The sequence below is a fragment of the Sinocyclocheilus anshuiensis genome, unplaced genomic scaffold (assembly GCF_001515605.1).
Source record: "Sinocyclocheilus anshuiensis isolate Anshui unplaced genomic scaffold, SAMN03320099.WGS_v1.1 scaffold1127, whole genome shotgun sequence".
Lineage (NCBI taxonomy): Eukaryota > Metazoa > Chordata > Actinopteri > Cypriniformes > Cyprinidae > Sinocyclocheilus > Sinocyclocheilus anshuiensis.
Window position 1 is genome coordinate 787,316 of NW_015546115.1, and position 15,306 is coordinate 802,621.

General features: G+C 39.2%; 3 protein-coding genes across 3 annotated transcripts in view; 2 read left to right on the forward strand and 1 right to left on the reverse strand.

The window, feature by feature from the left end:
• The window catches only part of LOC107700798 (MHC class II regulatory factor RFX1-like), a 14,171-nt gene extending 9,308 nt beyond the window's left edge, over window positions 1-4,863 (forward strand). Inside the window, exons 11-18 of the mRNA XM_016502613.1 lie at window positions 16-125; window positions 205-356; window positions 1,912-2,009; window positions 2,088-2,237; window positions 2,325-2,533; window positions 3,260-3,413; window positions 3,496-3,541; window positions 3,699-4,863. Of these exons, the coding sequence (XP_016358099.1) occupies window positions 16-125; window positions 205-356; window positions 1,912-2,009; window positions 2,088-2,237; window positions 2,325-2,533; window positions 3,260-3,413; window positions 3,496-3,541; window positions 3,699-3,838 (1,059 nt within the window). The 3' untranslated portion in view covers window positions 3,839-4,863. The remainder of the gene's footprint in view (window positions 1-15; window positions 126-204; window positions 357-1,911; window positions 2,010-2,087; window positions 2,238-2,324; window positions 2,534-3,259; window positions 3,414-3,495; window positions 3,542-3,698) is intronic.
• Window positions 4,864-5,870: 1,007 nt separating this feature from the next.
• Window positions 5,871-13,243, reverse strand: dcaf15 (DDB1 and CUL4 associated factor 15). Its single transcript, XM_016502695.1, has 13 exons — window positions 13,120-13,243; window positions 12,411-12,508; window positions 12,185-12,323; window positions 11,393-11,499; window positions 11,160-11,305; window positions 10,915-11,073; window positions 9,381-9,965; window positions 7,535-7,626; window positions 7,338-7,460; window positions 6,943-7,025; window positions 6,740-6,844; window positions 6,552-6,667; window positions 5,871-6,465 (listed from the first exon to the last, which is right to left on the reverse strand). Exons 1-13 carry the CDS (start codon window positions 13,213-13,215, stop codon window positions 6,410-6,412), a joined length of 1,905 nt encoding a protein of 634 aa, XP_016358181.1. The 5' UTR covers window positions 13,216-13,243; the 3' UTR covers window positions 5,871-6,409.
• A 764-nt stretch (window positions 13,244-14,007) lies between these two features.
• On the forward strand, window positions 14,008-15,061 carry LOC107700869 (essential MCU regulator, mitochondrial-like). The gene is made up of 3 exons (XM_016502696.1): window positions 14,008-14,227; window positions 14,591-14,734; window positions 14,825-15,061. Exons 1-2 carry the CDS (start codon window positions 14,066-14,068, stop codon window positions 14,726-14,728), a joined length of 300 nt encoding a protein of 99 aa, XP_016358182.1. The 5' UTR covers window positions 14,008-14,065; the 3' UTR covers window positions 14,729-14,734; window positions 14,825-15,061.
• Window positions 15,062-15,306: the final 245 nt, after the last annotated feature.

A 15,306-nucleotide genomic window follows, 5' to 3' on the forward strand; every position in this document is an offset into this window, starting at 1 on the left:
TGTGTGTGTTTATAGGCGATTCTGGACGTGATGGTAAACCTGCAGTTCCCTCTTGTGGAGACACTTTGGAAGAGTTTCTGGAGGTTCAGTGAAGGACAAAGCAGCGACACAGATACACTCGACCTGTGAGATACATTGGCTTAAAGTACAGTCACAAGTGTTGTGATGTTGTGTTGTGTCTCACTGATGTCTCTGTCTCTACAGTCATGATGAATCAGAGAAGCGTTTGCCCAAGTTGGTTCTGGTTCTGTTGTGTAAATATGAGCCCGTCCTCAACTGGGCTCGCGAATGCGACAATTTACTGTACCAAAGCCTAGTGGAGATCCTCATCCCTGATGTCCTGAGACCAATCCCCAGTGAGTTCTCACAACTCTACATATATCTCTATACAGTAACTAAATAAACTCTATCCTAGTGAGTTACCCAACTCTACACAAACTCTATATAAACTCCATTCCAGTGAGTTACATAACTTTACATAAACTCTATAGAAACTACATCCTAGTGAGTGACACAACTCTACACAAACTCTATAGAAACTCTATACGGTAACTACATAAACTCCATCCCAGTAAGTTGCAACTCTTCACCATCCTTTAAACAACGCTATACAAACCCAATTAATTACAAAATTCTACAGATAAACTTTATATAAACAATATCCTCAGTGAGTTACACAACTCTACACAAACTCCATATATACTCTGTCCCATACAGTTACCAAATTTGCTATGTAAACTATATATAATCATCATCCTCCCGGAGATACACAACACTATACAAACTCTATACAAGTTACAAAATTCGATACAATTTCATTTAAACAAAATGCACAGTAAGTTTCACAACACTACAGTAACTATATAAACTCCATTAATTTCAACTGTTCATCTTCCTGTGCTACACAATGCTATATAAACCCCAATGAATTCTACATAACTACATAACAACTTCATATAAACTCAGCGAGTTATAACACAACACAAACTCTATATGCACTTCATTCCAGTGTGTTACAACTCTATACAAACTCTATATCAACTCCATCCACAGAGAGTTACACAATTCTATTAGACACAAACCTATAAAACCTTGTACTTATTCAGACTCCATGTAAACAACATCCCCAGGGAGTTACACAGCTCTACACAAACACCATTTCAGTTAGTTACAAAACATGCACAAACTCTATACAGACTTAAACACCATCCCAGTGGGTTACAACTCTACACAAACTCTACATCAAGTCTATCCACAGTGAGTTAAAGAACTCTATAAGAGATAATCCTATAAAACCTTACACAGTTTTGCACTACTCTACGTAAACAACATCCCCAGTGAGTTACACAACTCTGTACAAACTCTATACAAATTCTATATAAATTATATTCACAGAGCTACAAAACTCTACAGTTACCAAAACTTTATATAAGTTATATAATATATAACATTTTTCACACTCTATACAACTTGATATAAACCTATAAACTCCATAATCTGTGAAATGCACAATTTGAGAAAAAAAAGTAACAGTTGCTTAACTCTGTGCAACCATACGAAGATAGTGTAAACTCTATATTAAAGGGGTCATATGATGCGATTTCAAGTTTTCCTTTCTCTTTGGAGTGTTACAAGCTGATTGTGTTTTGGACATTAAAGCATGTCAACATATTCTGTTACACCAAATACACAAATAATGATCTTTAAAAAAGCATCATATGACCCCTTTAACTCTATGCACTTCAACAGAACTCAGTACAGCTTAAGATTCTCAACATTTTCTTATAGTTCTTGTTGCAGCAAATGACCATGGATGTAAATAAATACCATACTTGAGATCCATACTGGCTGAATTTGAAATTTAGTCTTCCTGTCTTTATTTTGACTCTTTCTGTCTCTCTCTTCCTGTAGGTGCCTTAACTCAAGCCATCCGTAACTTTGCTAAGAGTCTGGAGAACTGGCTGAGCAACGCCATGATTAACATCCCGGAGGAGATGGTCCGCATCAAGGTCTGAAACACACACAGATCTCCTCTGATTTCTCTCTGTTTTCGGTGTGTTTATGCTAACACAGTGTGTATTGTGTAGATTGTGTGTGCGGGAGCGTTCGCTCAGACTCTGCGGCGCTACACATCTCTCAATCATCTGGCTCAGGCGGCCCGCGCCGTCCTGCAGAACACGGCTCAGATCGCACAGATGCTCAGCGACCTCAACCGCGTCGACTTCACCAATGTGCAGGTAACACGGCTCGCTCTGTTCATGTCCTGTCATCCCCAGATCTCCCTTCAGTTCTTAATTTACAACTGTATATGTGTGTGAGTTTAGGAGCAGGCCTCGTGGGTGTGTGGCTGTGAAGACGGTGTGATCCAGCGGTTGGAGCAGGACTTTAAACTCACCCTGCAGCAGCAGAACTCTCTGGAGCAGTGGGCTGCATGGCTGGATGGGGTCGTCTCGCAGGTCCTGAAGCCATACACCGGCAGCCCGGCCTTCCCCAAAGTGGCCAAACTCTTCCTGCTCAAATGGAGCTTCTACAGGTGAGATTCCTGCTTATTCCCCACTGTACCTGTACACATATTAAAGCCCCCATGAAATCATTTATATTATATTTATAATCATTGAATATTTTAGCCTTACGGTTATCTAAAAGCTAGTGTGCTCCAAAACGATAAAATTCGCATTCAATATTTATAGTCTCTCACTTCCACCGATATGGATTAACGATTTTGATGACTTCAGCTTCTCATCAAACTTTCTGTCCAATTAAATGCTCTCTTGAATCTGAAGCATCCCGCCCCCTACATTATAAATAGATGCTTAAGCTGCAGCTGAAATCGGTCACATGTTCACAGAATTATTTTCTGTATGGTGAAATGAATGGCACATACAGTAGTGCACTATATAGGGTATAGGGAACAATTCAGACGGTGTAATCATGCTTTCCACTTGGGCGAATGAAGTCTGGTTTCGCGTTGCCATGCAAACCGCCACAGCACACAGTCTGCTCCGGTCCAGAGACACCGATAGCCTCGTGGTTAGTGCGTCAATATACAGCGCAGCTGCGTTCAAGGCGACCCGAGTTCGATTCCCATCTCGAGGTCCTTTGCCGATTCCACCCCCCTCTCCACTCAATGCTTTCCTGTCGTCTCTCTACTGTCCTATCCTAATAAAAGCCCATAAAAAAGCTGATGCCATGTTAGGGGTTTTAGTGTCTTTAGTTGTTATATCGCCATAATCTCACAGTGTTTGTGTGTGTTTTGTAGTTCTGTGGTGATCAGAGATCTGACCCTGCGCAGTGCCGCCAGTTTCGGCTCGTTTCATCTGATCAGACTGCTGTATGACGAGTACATGTATTACCTGATCGAGCACAGAGTCGCACAGGCCAAAGGAGAGACGCCCATCTCTGTCATGGGAGAGGTAGACATACAAACACACACATGCATGCATACTGTCAAACAGACAGTCATGCAGCGATTTAACTTTGTGTTTGTTGTTTCAGTTCGCCTGTCTCAACAGAAGTCAAAGGTCAATGGATCCTGATAAAGGTACGTACAGAAACGCACACAGAGACACCTGTCTGATAAATCAGAATATGAAAATGCCTGAGACTTTCTTAAGTTTTTATAGAAAACTCTAGCAACCACCCAAACACTGTAGCATCAGGAAATCTCACTGATCGCGTTGGTGTGTGAATGTGTGTAGATGAGGAGGATGAGGAGGAGGACGATGAGACCGATGAGGATCAGGACATGGCCGTTCCTGTGGTTGTGGGGGAGGAGTTGCTGGAGCCGCCCTCCAAACTCGCCCGAACGGAGCTCTACAACAGCAACACACCGAACTAACTTCAGCCTCTCGGACTGACGTTCATTCACACTGACACTGTCAGTCTGTGCAAACAAGGACTCTATATGCTGAGCTCATTTCTCTGGGAGCCAGTTTGGGATCGAAATACAATCTTCAGTTTTGTTAATTATTAGGGGAAGTTCGGTTTCAGTTAATTTCCTGGAAACACAGAGAAACTGAGCGATCGTTTGAGTTTCCTGAGGTGAATCAGCCCTCAGAGCTGCTGTATGATCTAACGAAGCTTTTCTAGAAAACGGTAACATTCATATGCCTTAAGTAAGTGCACAAACACACACACACATTTTCATTGCCTTCCCTTTGCAAATCAAAGCTGCCATGTGTGTCGTGTCTCGACTCTTAAAGTTACAGTTCACCCAAAATTAAAAGCATTCGCCTTCAAGTCATTCCAAAGTCATCTATCTCCAAAAAAAAAGAAAGTTATATAATGACGAGAGGGTGAATAAATAAAGATGGACATTTCATTTTGGGGCAAACTGTCGCTTTAAAAGTCCTGTTTTGATGAACCTCCACCTGCTCCATGCTGCCATAGAAATCATTCTTTGCCAAAGCCAATCATACGTCACCTAGTCCTGTTCCTCATTAATATTCATGAGTGTGGTCATTTAAGGTGTAGCTAAAAACTACAGCAACAGCAGTAACACCATGTCCTTTCATGCTTTTGACTTGTTCTTTCTTTCTTTAAATAATAATGAAAATTATATATACAATTGTTGTGCTTTAATCAGCTGTTTATCTTTGATGTTTTATGATTCGAGTCTGATGCTAACGGATCAAACGTGCCTTCGAAGGATTATTCAATCTAGAGATCCATAAACGTATAAATAAATGTCAAAAACAATCATGAGAATGCTTTTTTTTTTTTTTTTATCTGAAATCTCATCAGGCCTCATTTGTAAAACACAAGCAGAATCAATTTAGTGGAAATTGTAAAACCATTTTCAGTTATCAAGTTTGGTTGACATGAATGAGATTCAATGTTTAATATTAAATGAAAGCATCTTGATTCATCTGTCATTTTTCCTCATTTCACACGAATCATTCGTTCTACATCCACACAAATGTAGCCAAGCACAAATGATTCTTTTCTAACAAACACATTTATTAGTGAAGAGTACAGAGATGTTTTGTGATTGGACGCTTGGGTGCAGTTCATGAATATTCCGTATCTAATTATGGCGGTTTTGACAGCCAATCAGCAGCTAGTGTGCAACTCTCCAGTGGTTATAGAACCAAATCTAATGTGTGGAACAATTCTGCAGCAGTTTTAATTAAAAAAAGAAAGAAGAAGATATGCTAGTGATGATTATGAATACAAATGTAAGAGTTTAGTACAGGTTTATATTGTTTTTGAATATATATATATATATATATATATGTGTTTTTTTAATTGTACTATAAGAGTTGCTGCAAATGGTATGATTTTAGTTGTGTGAAATTATTCCTGTGTATGATTATGCTAACGTATGATATAGTTTTATGATCTTGTACTGTTGAAACCATAATGGCCTTATTTGAAGTGTACCTGTAGCAGAGATCCATTTTAAAATCTGTATTATTGTGCCTCAAAGTTCAGTGTCCCTTTAAAAAAATCTTTTAAGAAAATTATGTTTTGTGTTTGTTACAATCATGCAGTTCACTTATTTTCAGTGTTATTGTTTACTAAAACCTATTAAAAATAGTTTTCGTTAACTGAAATAAAGCTGAAACAAAATATACATTTTAGATGGAAAAACTTAACATTCACAAATTAATCTGAATATAAGAAATGTTGCCTTGACAATGAACTGAAATAAAATTATTAAAACTAAAACTGAAATATAATTTTTTTTTAACTAAATAAAAATATTTCCAAATTAATGTAAAATACAACAAAATTCAAATGAAAGCTGAAAAATAAAGCTAATTAAAAATATGATAAAACATTATTATTGCATATAAATCATATTAAAATAACACCGCTCACTTTGATGCAATGAAAAGTCATAAAACCAGTAAAGTACTGAAGGAATATTTAATTTTTATCAAAAATAAAGTAAAACGGCATTGCATAAAAACAATATTCTCATCCAGTCCAGCTGTGAGGCCACAACTAGTGTTAAAAAAGGGCAGGAGGGGTCGACAGCTTCTGACTGGCTGATGACTCAATCTAAACGATGTAAACAACTGCATCCTAAAACAAATCAAGCAAACAAATACAGATGAGCCCCAAAGCAACGTCTCATTTCTGTCCACAAAAACATCCTGCTGCACTTTCCAATTACAAGGCTTTTCAAACAGAAAAAGAACTACTTCAGTCCATTCCACAAACATCAAAACAAGCGTGTATAAGTGTGCAAGTTTAACAGAGACAGACGTTCAGTTCTGCTTTGCAGTGGGATGATGATCGCTGACGTGTTTCATAAAATGTTCCCAGAGTGTCCCGCGCTGTGCACCGTGGATCTGCTCGGCCCAAACGTGTCTTTATGTCAATCACACGGATACACGCAGCAAACACGACAAAAACACTCAAGCAGAGCAGCATTGAGGAGTGTGTGTGTGTGTCGTCTCTCTCACAGGACGATCCACGTGCCTCTGTCATTATCAGCCAACACCTGAAGAGAAGAACCTGCAACGAGCAGAATTTTTTTTTTTATTAAAAACATCTTTTGAACAGTAGTGCAGGTGTATTGCTCATGTGTGTCTAAATCAAACCTTTATGCAGAGCCTCATTGGTCATGCGGTTGATGTAGCGCGAGCTGCTCTCGGGAACGAGCCACCGCATGACAGTGTTCACACACGACTTCCTGTAGGAGCTCCACACGCTTCCACTGCGGCAGAAACAAACACATGAGAACATCTGACAGACAGACAGCACGGGCCACGCATCCGAAGGTCATTACCTGGTCTGACCTTTGACCTCAGTGAGGTCACCGACACCGACTGTATGGCACGCTCCAGTGTTCAAATCCCAACTGACCTGCAGACTGGAGTGATACGACTTCGGTCTACACACACACACACACACACACACACAGACAGAAAACAAAGTATTAATGAACATTTCATCATATGTGTGTGTGTGTGTGTGTGTGTGTGTGTGTACCTGCAGTGCTCATCCTCACAGTTAGAGAACGCCAGCAGCAGCAGCCCGATGTTTATCACCACTATATTGGTCTCCGGGCAAACCTGTTGCCATAGAAACAGCAGAACACATGCAAATTAGACCACTGCACCAATAGAGCGCAACAGCGGAGTAAACATTCCATTCATCTTTACTTTTCTACTTCGAATCAAATACTGTAAGGCTGTGATTCTCCTCGTAGCTTATAACACTTTAACAAAGACTTTTTCAAAATCCCTATGGGAAAGATGAACGGCAAAAATACTTCCAGAACCAACGCAACAGAGAAAAAAAAGGGCAGCACTAATGCATTTTGTAAACAAATCCTAACAAAAATGAAACGTGTAACACAGCAGCTCCTCCTGAAGAAGGATCACCTCGAGGATGACGACGTCATAGTCGCTGAAGGAGCAGAACTGGGAGCCCCAGTTGGCATCATTCCGGATGACCTCGTTGATGAGATACTCGAAGTCCAGCGTCAGCTGCTCGACACACACACACTGAGAGAGACGCAAACACACAAGAGATCAAACACAGCCCTGCAGCATCGGACGTGTGTGGGATCAACACACACCTGACCGCTGAACTGTTCCGTCACCGGCTGCAAGTTTCGTCCCTTCAGATCCGTCACCGTGAAAGGAAGCAGGACTTTATCATCCTCATCTCCTACAGACAAGAGACAGACAAGTGTAGTCTGATTTACAGTCAAAAGACTCTTATGAGTCAGTTCTGTTTAGTGAATCAAAAACATATGGTGCAACTGGTGTAGTCTGATTTATGAGTCAGTGAGTGAAAAGCATAGCATAACTGGTATAGTCTGATCAGAAAACAAATGATTCTTTAGGAGTTGGTTCTTTTTAGTAAGTCAAAAAGAAAATGCAGTGTGACTGGTGTAGTGTGATCACAGCCAAATGGCTCTTACGAACCAGTTCTTTTTAGTAATTATAAAACATACAATGTGATCAGCGTAGTCTCATTCATCAACAAACAGCTCTTACGAATCAGTCCTTTTCAGTGAATCAAAAACATACAGCATGACTGGCGTAGTCCGATTCATGTAAAAATGACTCTCGTGAATCAGCTCTTTTTAGTGAATCATAAGCGTACGATGTGACCAGTATACTCTGATTCATCAACAAATGACTTTTATGAGTTGAATCTTTTTAGTGAATCAAAAACATACAGCACGACTGGCGTAGTACGATTCATGTAAAAATGGCTCTCATGAATCAGCTCTTTTTAGTGAATCATAAGCATACGATGTGACCAGTATAGTCTGATTAATCAACAAATGACTTTTATGAGTTGAATCTTTTTAGTGAATCAAAAACATACAGCACGACTGGCGTAGTACGATTCATGTAAAAATGGCTCTCATGAATCAGCTCTTTTTAGTGAATCATAAGCATACGATGTGACCAGTATAGTCTGACGACTGGCGTAGTCCGATTCATGTAAAAATGACTGTTATGAATCAGCTCTTTTTAGTGAATCATAAACGTACGATGTAACCAGTATAGTCGAGTTGAATCTTTTTAGTGAATCAAAAACATATCACACAAGTGGCACAGTCTGATTCATGAACAAATGACTCTTGTGAATCAGTTCTTTTCAGTGAATCATAAATGTACGATATGACCAGTATAGTCTGATGCATGAACAAATTAATTTTATGAGTTGAATCTTTTTAGTGAATCAAAAATATATAGCACGACTGGCGTAGTCCAATTCATGTAAAAATTACTCTTATGAATCAGCTCTTTTTAGTGAATCATAAACGTACGATGTAACCAGAATAGTCGAGTTGAATCTTTTTAGTGAATCAAAAACATATCACACGACTGGCACAGTCTGATTTATGAACAAATGACTCTTGTGAATCAGTTCTTTTCAGTGAATCATAAACGTATGATATGACCAGTATAGTCTGATGCATGAACAAACGACTTTTATGAGTTGAACCTTTTTAGTGAATCAAAAACATACAGCATGACTGGCGTGGTCCGATTCATGTAAAAATGGCTCTCATGAATCAGTTCTTATTAGTGAATGAAAAATGCACAGCATGACGACGTAGTCTGATTCATGAACAAATTACTCTTATTAATCAGTTCTTTTTAGTGAATCATAAACTTATGATGTGACCAGTAAAGTCTGATTCATGAACAAATGACTTTTATGAGCTGGTTCTTTTTAGTGAATCACAAAACACAGTGTGTCCGGCAGAGTCCGATTCATAAACAAATGACTCCGGTTCTTGTAATTAACAGTTCAAAAAGACAAGCTACTGGTTTGAATCATTCTTATTCATCACTGAACCTAATATATCAGATCGGTTTCTGAATCTAAATCTGACTCCAAGTTTTGGGTGGGTGTGTGTGTGTGTCTGTAATGTCAAGAACAGATGAGAAATGTCGTACCGCTCGGCTGCTCTGACGCTCTGGCCTGCGGTAGTCTGTATCTGAGAGTGGTGTAGTTGATGTAAGCAGGCTCCGAGGAGGAAGAGGAGGATGAAGGCTCATGAGCATGTGGAGACAGAGAGGAGACGGAGGAGGTGGATCCAGGAGACATGACTGTGTTACACACAGCACTGCCCTCTGCCTCTGTGGGCGGCACTGAACTTTGGTTCTGTCCTGAGGAGGAAGACGAGGGTCCCGGGACCTCTGCGTCTCGTTCCTGTCTCTCTCTCGGTCGCTCCTCCTCGCTGTGGAATCGCTGGGTGTCCGTCTCTTCTTTCTCTTTGGTTTTTCTGTCGTGTTCCCTCACTCCAGCCTGAGCTCGGCGGAAAATGTCAGCGGCGAACTCTCTGGCCCGCACGGCCGCCTGTGATTGGCCGGAGGAGAGCGGGGTGAAATGAGGCTTTGACTGTCTGAGGTCAGGTGACCCCTGAGACGAGGTTGATGAGGATGAGGAAGGCGATGTAGGTCCAACAGGAGGAGAAGAGGAGGAAGCATCTCTCTTACGGTAGAGAATTTGATTGTTTTGACCCTCCTGCTGCCCGTCTCCTACACCGAGAGGAATTCACACATCAAATGAAATAGAGATCATTAAATCACACTAATAATTGAACACTAAAATAAATAAACAATACACCATATTTACTATAAATTAATTATTTTTAATGTTTTTGAAACAAGTCATTTGCATTCATTTGCTTAAAGATACAGTAAAAACAGTAATATTGTGAAATATTATTGCAATTTAAAAGAACTGCTTTCTATTTAAATATATTTTAAAATGTAATTTATTCCTGTGACGTAAAGCTGAATTTTCAGCATCATTACTCCAGTCTTTAGTGTCACGTGATTCTTCAGAAATCATTCTAATATGCTGATTTGTGCTGAAGATCAACATTTCTGATTATTATCAATGTTGAAAACAGTTGAGCTGCTTCATATATTTGTGGAAACTGTGATTCATTTTCTTTGATGAATAGAAAGTTGAACAGCATTCATTAGAAATAGAAATCTTTCGTAACATTATAAATGGCTTAACTGTCAGTTTTGATCAATTTACTCAGTCCTTGCTGAATACAAGTATGAATTATGAAAGTATTAAAGTATAGAAAAAAAATATTTTTGAATGATAATGTACATGAATGAATTGAAAACAGTGTCAAACAGAATTACTTCAATTTAAGAATTCACATATTACAAAAAAGACAAAAGCTTTTTTACTTTTTAATATGTATTTACCTTTTATTTACTTTTTGTATTTATTTATTTATTTATTTATTTATTTCAAATGACTCCATATGATCCAGTGGTTTGAATTAATTGGTCAGTTTGAAGAACATAACTATTGAGTAACGACATTCTTTTATTCATTAAATTTCAAAGAACTGTCCAAACAATCCATTTCCTAAAACAAGTTGCATTGAGAGAAAGCAAACACACACATTCATGTGGCCATCAACACACACTGACGTGACGTGAACAAACACTGGCTGTGTACCTGAGCACAGGGAGATGGCACAGGCCACCAGAGAGTAGCTGGTGTTGAGCAGAATCACCTGGTCCTTCTTCAGCTGCAGCGCCGGCTGGAACGTCGGGAATGGATAAACCACCTGATAGCGAGCATTCAGAACATAACCGTGCTGCAGACACTCGCCACCTGCACACACGTGAACAGAGAAAAGTGTTTACTTGCTAGGAACTGGAAAGGAGCAATTCGTCTATGCTAATAGAACACCAATGCACCTGTGCGTATTGTGGACATGGAGGACGCGGGGCAGCACTGTTTGCACGGTTGTGCGGGAGGCATCGAGGTGATGGTGATATAGATGTCCCTGTTGTTCTCATCACTCATCATCATGTTCATCAGGGCTGAACTGGAGCTGCGCGTGCTGACAGATCACAGAGTGCACGTTTAGATAACGTAATAACCCAACCACTGGCTCATAACACACAGCACAGAGGAGCAAGGCTCTTACTTAAAGCCAAAGACGACCAGCTTAGAATGATCATTGTGCCACTCGCAAACGGTCAGATAGAGATCGCTGTAGATGTCCTCACCCGCAAACAAACGCACATGATGCACCTGCAGAGAGACACAGGTAAAGTTCATGTTACATCATGGGGTAATCTATAGACGTCTGTTTAGTCTGTTATATACAGCAGATTTTATATCAGTTCAGTTCATTTTTTTTTTACAAAGCACAATTAAACAGCAATGGTTGACCATTGTGCTGAACAGTATTGTTTGAAAGACATCAAAGTACATAAAATGATATGACAAGACAAACAATAGCCTAATCATTTTTAAATAAGCCCCTGTTGGCTCATACACTATAAGCCTTCTCTAAAAGATAGGCTTTTAGCCTTGTTTTAAAAAGGGATTGTGTTGCAATTGTTCTACACATAGGAAGGCTGTTCCATAGTTTAGGGCCCAAACTAGAGGTCCGAGCATAATTGCTACAGTCTTACTCTCATTGAGGTTCAAAAAATTAAAGAGACATCCAAGCTTTAATATCAGACAGACAAGCAGTTAAAGCACTCAGACCCTGGATATCATTTGGCTTAAAAGGCACATAAATTTGAGTGTCGTCAGCATAACAATTGTGCTTATTAAAAATTTTACCCAACGGGAGCATATATAAAGAAAATAAAATGGGAGCAAGGACAGAACCTTGAGGAACTCCACAAGTCAAAACTGATTTAGAGGATGAGCACCCAACCACACAAACTGAGTAAAAGTTCTACTATTCAAATAGGAACATATATACCTGTTTGAGGCGGCTGTGCAGGTTGAACTCCCACCAGTACAGGTGATACGTGTAGAAGGAGAAGTCGTCATCCTCGCCGCAGTCACTGGTGTAGGACAACACATACCGGCCACATTTGGTGAAGCCCAGGAAGATGTGCCTGTGACAGGAGAGAGACCGACCAATCAGATACAGCATTCATATCACTCCGAGATAACGGACGGGACCGACTGCATCTTCTCCTCACCCTGCTCTGAGGAACTCCTCACTGACGATGGTCTTCAGCGGGATGCAGATGCGTGGAGGGAGTTTCCGGATGAGCCGCTGAGAGAGATGCCCATTCAACTGACAGATATAAAGAGATATATTAATACAGTTACAGAGTAATGCACCTGGAAATATTAGCCATAAGTACAGTTAAATTGGTTGTTAGACTGACTTTGTAGAGAAAGCTGCTTAATCAAGGTTGCTTTGGTTAAATATTAAAAACATGATAGTTATGATGATCATGTTTGCACTGAACACTACCTGGCTGAGGCATTTCTACCATTCATTCATGTTAAATATTGACCTATTTACAGTAATGCGATGGCGTTTAGGATGGAAACTGTTATTTCGATGTGAATGATAGATGTCAGTGGAGAATAATGCAGAATCTACTTTTTACCATTGATGGGCATTTCAATCATGACAGATTCATAATCATGAACATTGTTTGTTGAACATTTATTGTTGCCCCCAAGAACCGTACTGCAAATAAAAAATTTTCCATTGTTGCGTCCATTAAAAGGTTCACATATATAAATAATAAACACTGGGAGACACATACTGACGTTAAATGAGGCTACAGCTAAAAATGCTAATAACACACACATTATTATCTACGTTACGCTTAGAGGAAAAAAAAATTAACGTCATAAATGCCACTTTTGGCCGAAATCCCCCTTTCTGCCTACCCGCCCACGCGTAAGGAGTTTGACGATGTGATCTTTGTGTTTTTTCTGTTGTTTTTGTTTGTTGTCGTCTTTCTCTGATTTCGAGCTGGGCGCCATTTTTGATTTTTGCCAGCTCTGGATTTGCCCTCTGTCCAGCCCGGCCAGCTCGCTGATTGGCTCTGCGTTCTCAGATGAGGGCTTTGATTGGTCACAAACGTCGTCAATCAAAGAAACGAGGGCGGGTGTTCTGCTAGGTTCTGCATATTATTCACCAATCAACAACTCTAATTTTTGTTTACAATAACGCATATTAAGTGTTTAAAAGTAATTGTTGGAAAATGAATTCATATTTTATGAGGTTTCTGATTAGTCTGCTAATCTCATACATAATGTCAACGTCGTCTCAAACTACGCACTGCAGTAAAATATAATAAATTATAAAATTATAATATATTTTATATTCTATTACATTATCACGTTTTTAAACGCTTAATTAAATTAATAAATTAATGTAAACTTTAAATTATTTTTTTTTTTTTTAAGTTGCCATTCTACATGCTACATTTGTGTCACCGTCATATTGTTATTGTCGAGACTTTCATACCTGTATACCATGGGGCGGAGGACCTTAGACCTGTGATCTGAAGGTGTGTCTCTGTTGAAATAGTTGATACATGAATGTTTGTGTGAAATCCCTCCCTTTCTATACATGTGGAGTCCCAAGCCATTGTTAAGCTTTATTGACATTACTAATGCAAAACATACAATACCAATGATTAATTAATATCATGTAATAATAATTAAATACAGCTATTTAATTAAAAATTACTGTAACAGAAGTATAAATAATTTTTGCTGAGTTCAGTAACCGCGCGGGATGAGTAGCTCACATTTACTCCGCCCCTAATTACAAACCGAAAAGAGGCGTGTCTACTGGGCGTGTCTCTAAAACGCACAAGCAGGAAACATGGCGTCGTTGGCAGCTCGTCTCTTTCGGGCTTTTTTCATTAGAAATGGAGCAACGCTGAGTCGCAACACTGGCCCAAAATCAGTAAACGCGACAGGGCCGTCTTTCAGCCGAACCGCCGTGTCAACCACATCGGGGGCTGTCCTTCCTAAACCAATTAAGGTGCGTTTATACGAGTCTAAACATTGCTGTTGGAGACTCCCGAAGGGACGCACGGTTGGGTTTCGTCCTAGCCAATGAAAAATAAGAACGGCTTGACTGACATGACCAATAACCAATGAAATGCTTGGACCGGCACATATTTGCTAAAATAAGGACGTACTTCGTGTACGGTTGTTTTTAAAAATCAATTATTTAAAGATAAGTCAGTTTAATGATTAATGATAATTTTATACAAAACTCATTTGCATATTTTTTTTAAACGCCAATTGTACAGTTTTCGATCAGCACACATATATTATAATTATGGATAATAATAAAGAATAATATTATTTAATTTGATCTACTTCTATCGTATTCCTGCAGGTCCCGTTCGGTCTGACCCGCATGGTTATAGTTGTGGTTCCGTTCCTTTATGTCGGTAATCTGATCAGTAAAAATTTCGCTGCTCTTCTGGAGGAGCATGAGATCTTCGTCCCAGATGATGATGATGACGACGACTGAGTTCAGGTACACGTAATAAATCAGTTTAATTACCATATATGTTGTGCATTACTGTGTGTATGTGGTTTTCAGATATTCATGTTCTTGTTTTTTCAGAGCACGTTTCACTCCAGCAGTCTGAAGATCCTCTGAGTGTTTCCAGGATATATTTATGCAATAATGAATGAAGATGGTCGACACATTTTTGTGTTTACATCCTGCATTACACTAACCATGTCCATAAGCCAAAGTTTAATGCTGTTTTTATGTTTTTGAATATTGTCAAAGACAACATGACTTGAGGCTGCCCTCATCAGCCGCCTCTCTTCTATTTAATAAATTGTTTGAATGTTAGTTGCTGGTTGTGTTTTTGTTATATATGTAATGTGTTTTATCATACATGGTTTATTTTACAATGAAATTACATTGGCATTCATACACTTCCACACACGTCCAACAGATGTACGTTTTTTTTTATTATTGTGTTTAACTTAAAATATATCTTGATTTAAGAGCCTGGAATGTTTATTGACTTTCAGCACCACTGTAGTTTCTAACCAACAAGATTAAAAAAAAAAAGAGCTTCACGTAACACAATA

Excerpts from the sequence above, each read along its gene's own strand:
- dcaf15 (XM_016502695.1), bottom strand. The coding sequence starts at position 13,215 with ATGGCGCCCAGCTCGAAATCAGAGAAAGACGACAACAAACAAAAACAA. Across the intron at positions 7,627-9,380 it reads AGCGTCAGAGCAGCCGAGCG|GAGATGAGGATGATAAAGTC; the intron begins GTACGACATTTC and ends TCTTGTCTGTAG. Across the intron at positions 7,461-7,534 it reads CGGAACAGTTCAGCGGTCAG|TGTGTGTGTGTCGAGCAGCT; the intron begins GTGTGTGTTGAT and ends CGTCTCTCTCAG.
- LOC107700869 (XM_016502696.1), top strand. The coding sequence starts at position 14,066 with ATGGCGTCGTTGGCAGCTCGTCTCTTTCGGGCTTTTTTCATTAGAAAT. Across the intron at positions 14,228-14,590 it reads TCCTTCCTAAACCAATTAAG|GTCCCGTTCGGTCTGACCCG; the intron begins GTGCGTTTATAC and ends GTATTCCTGCAG.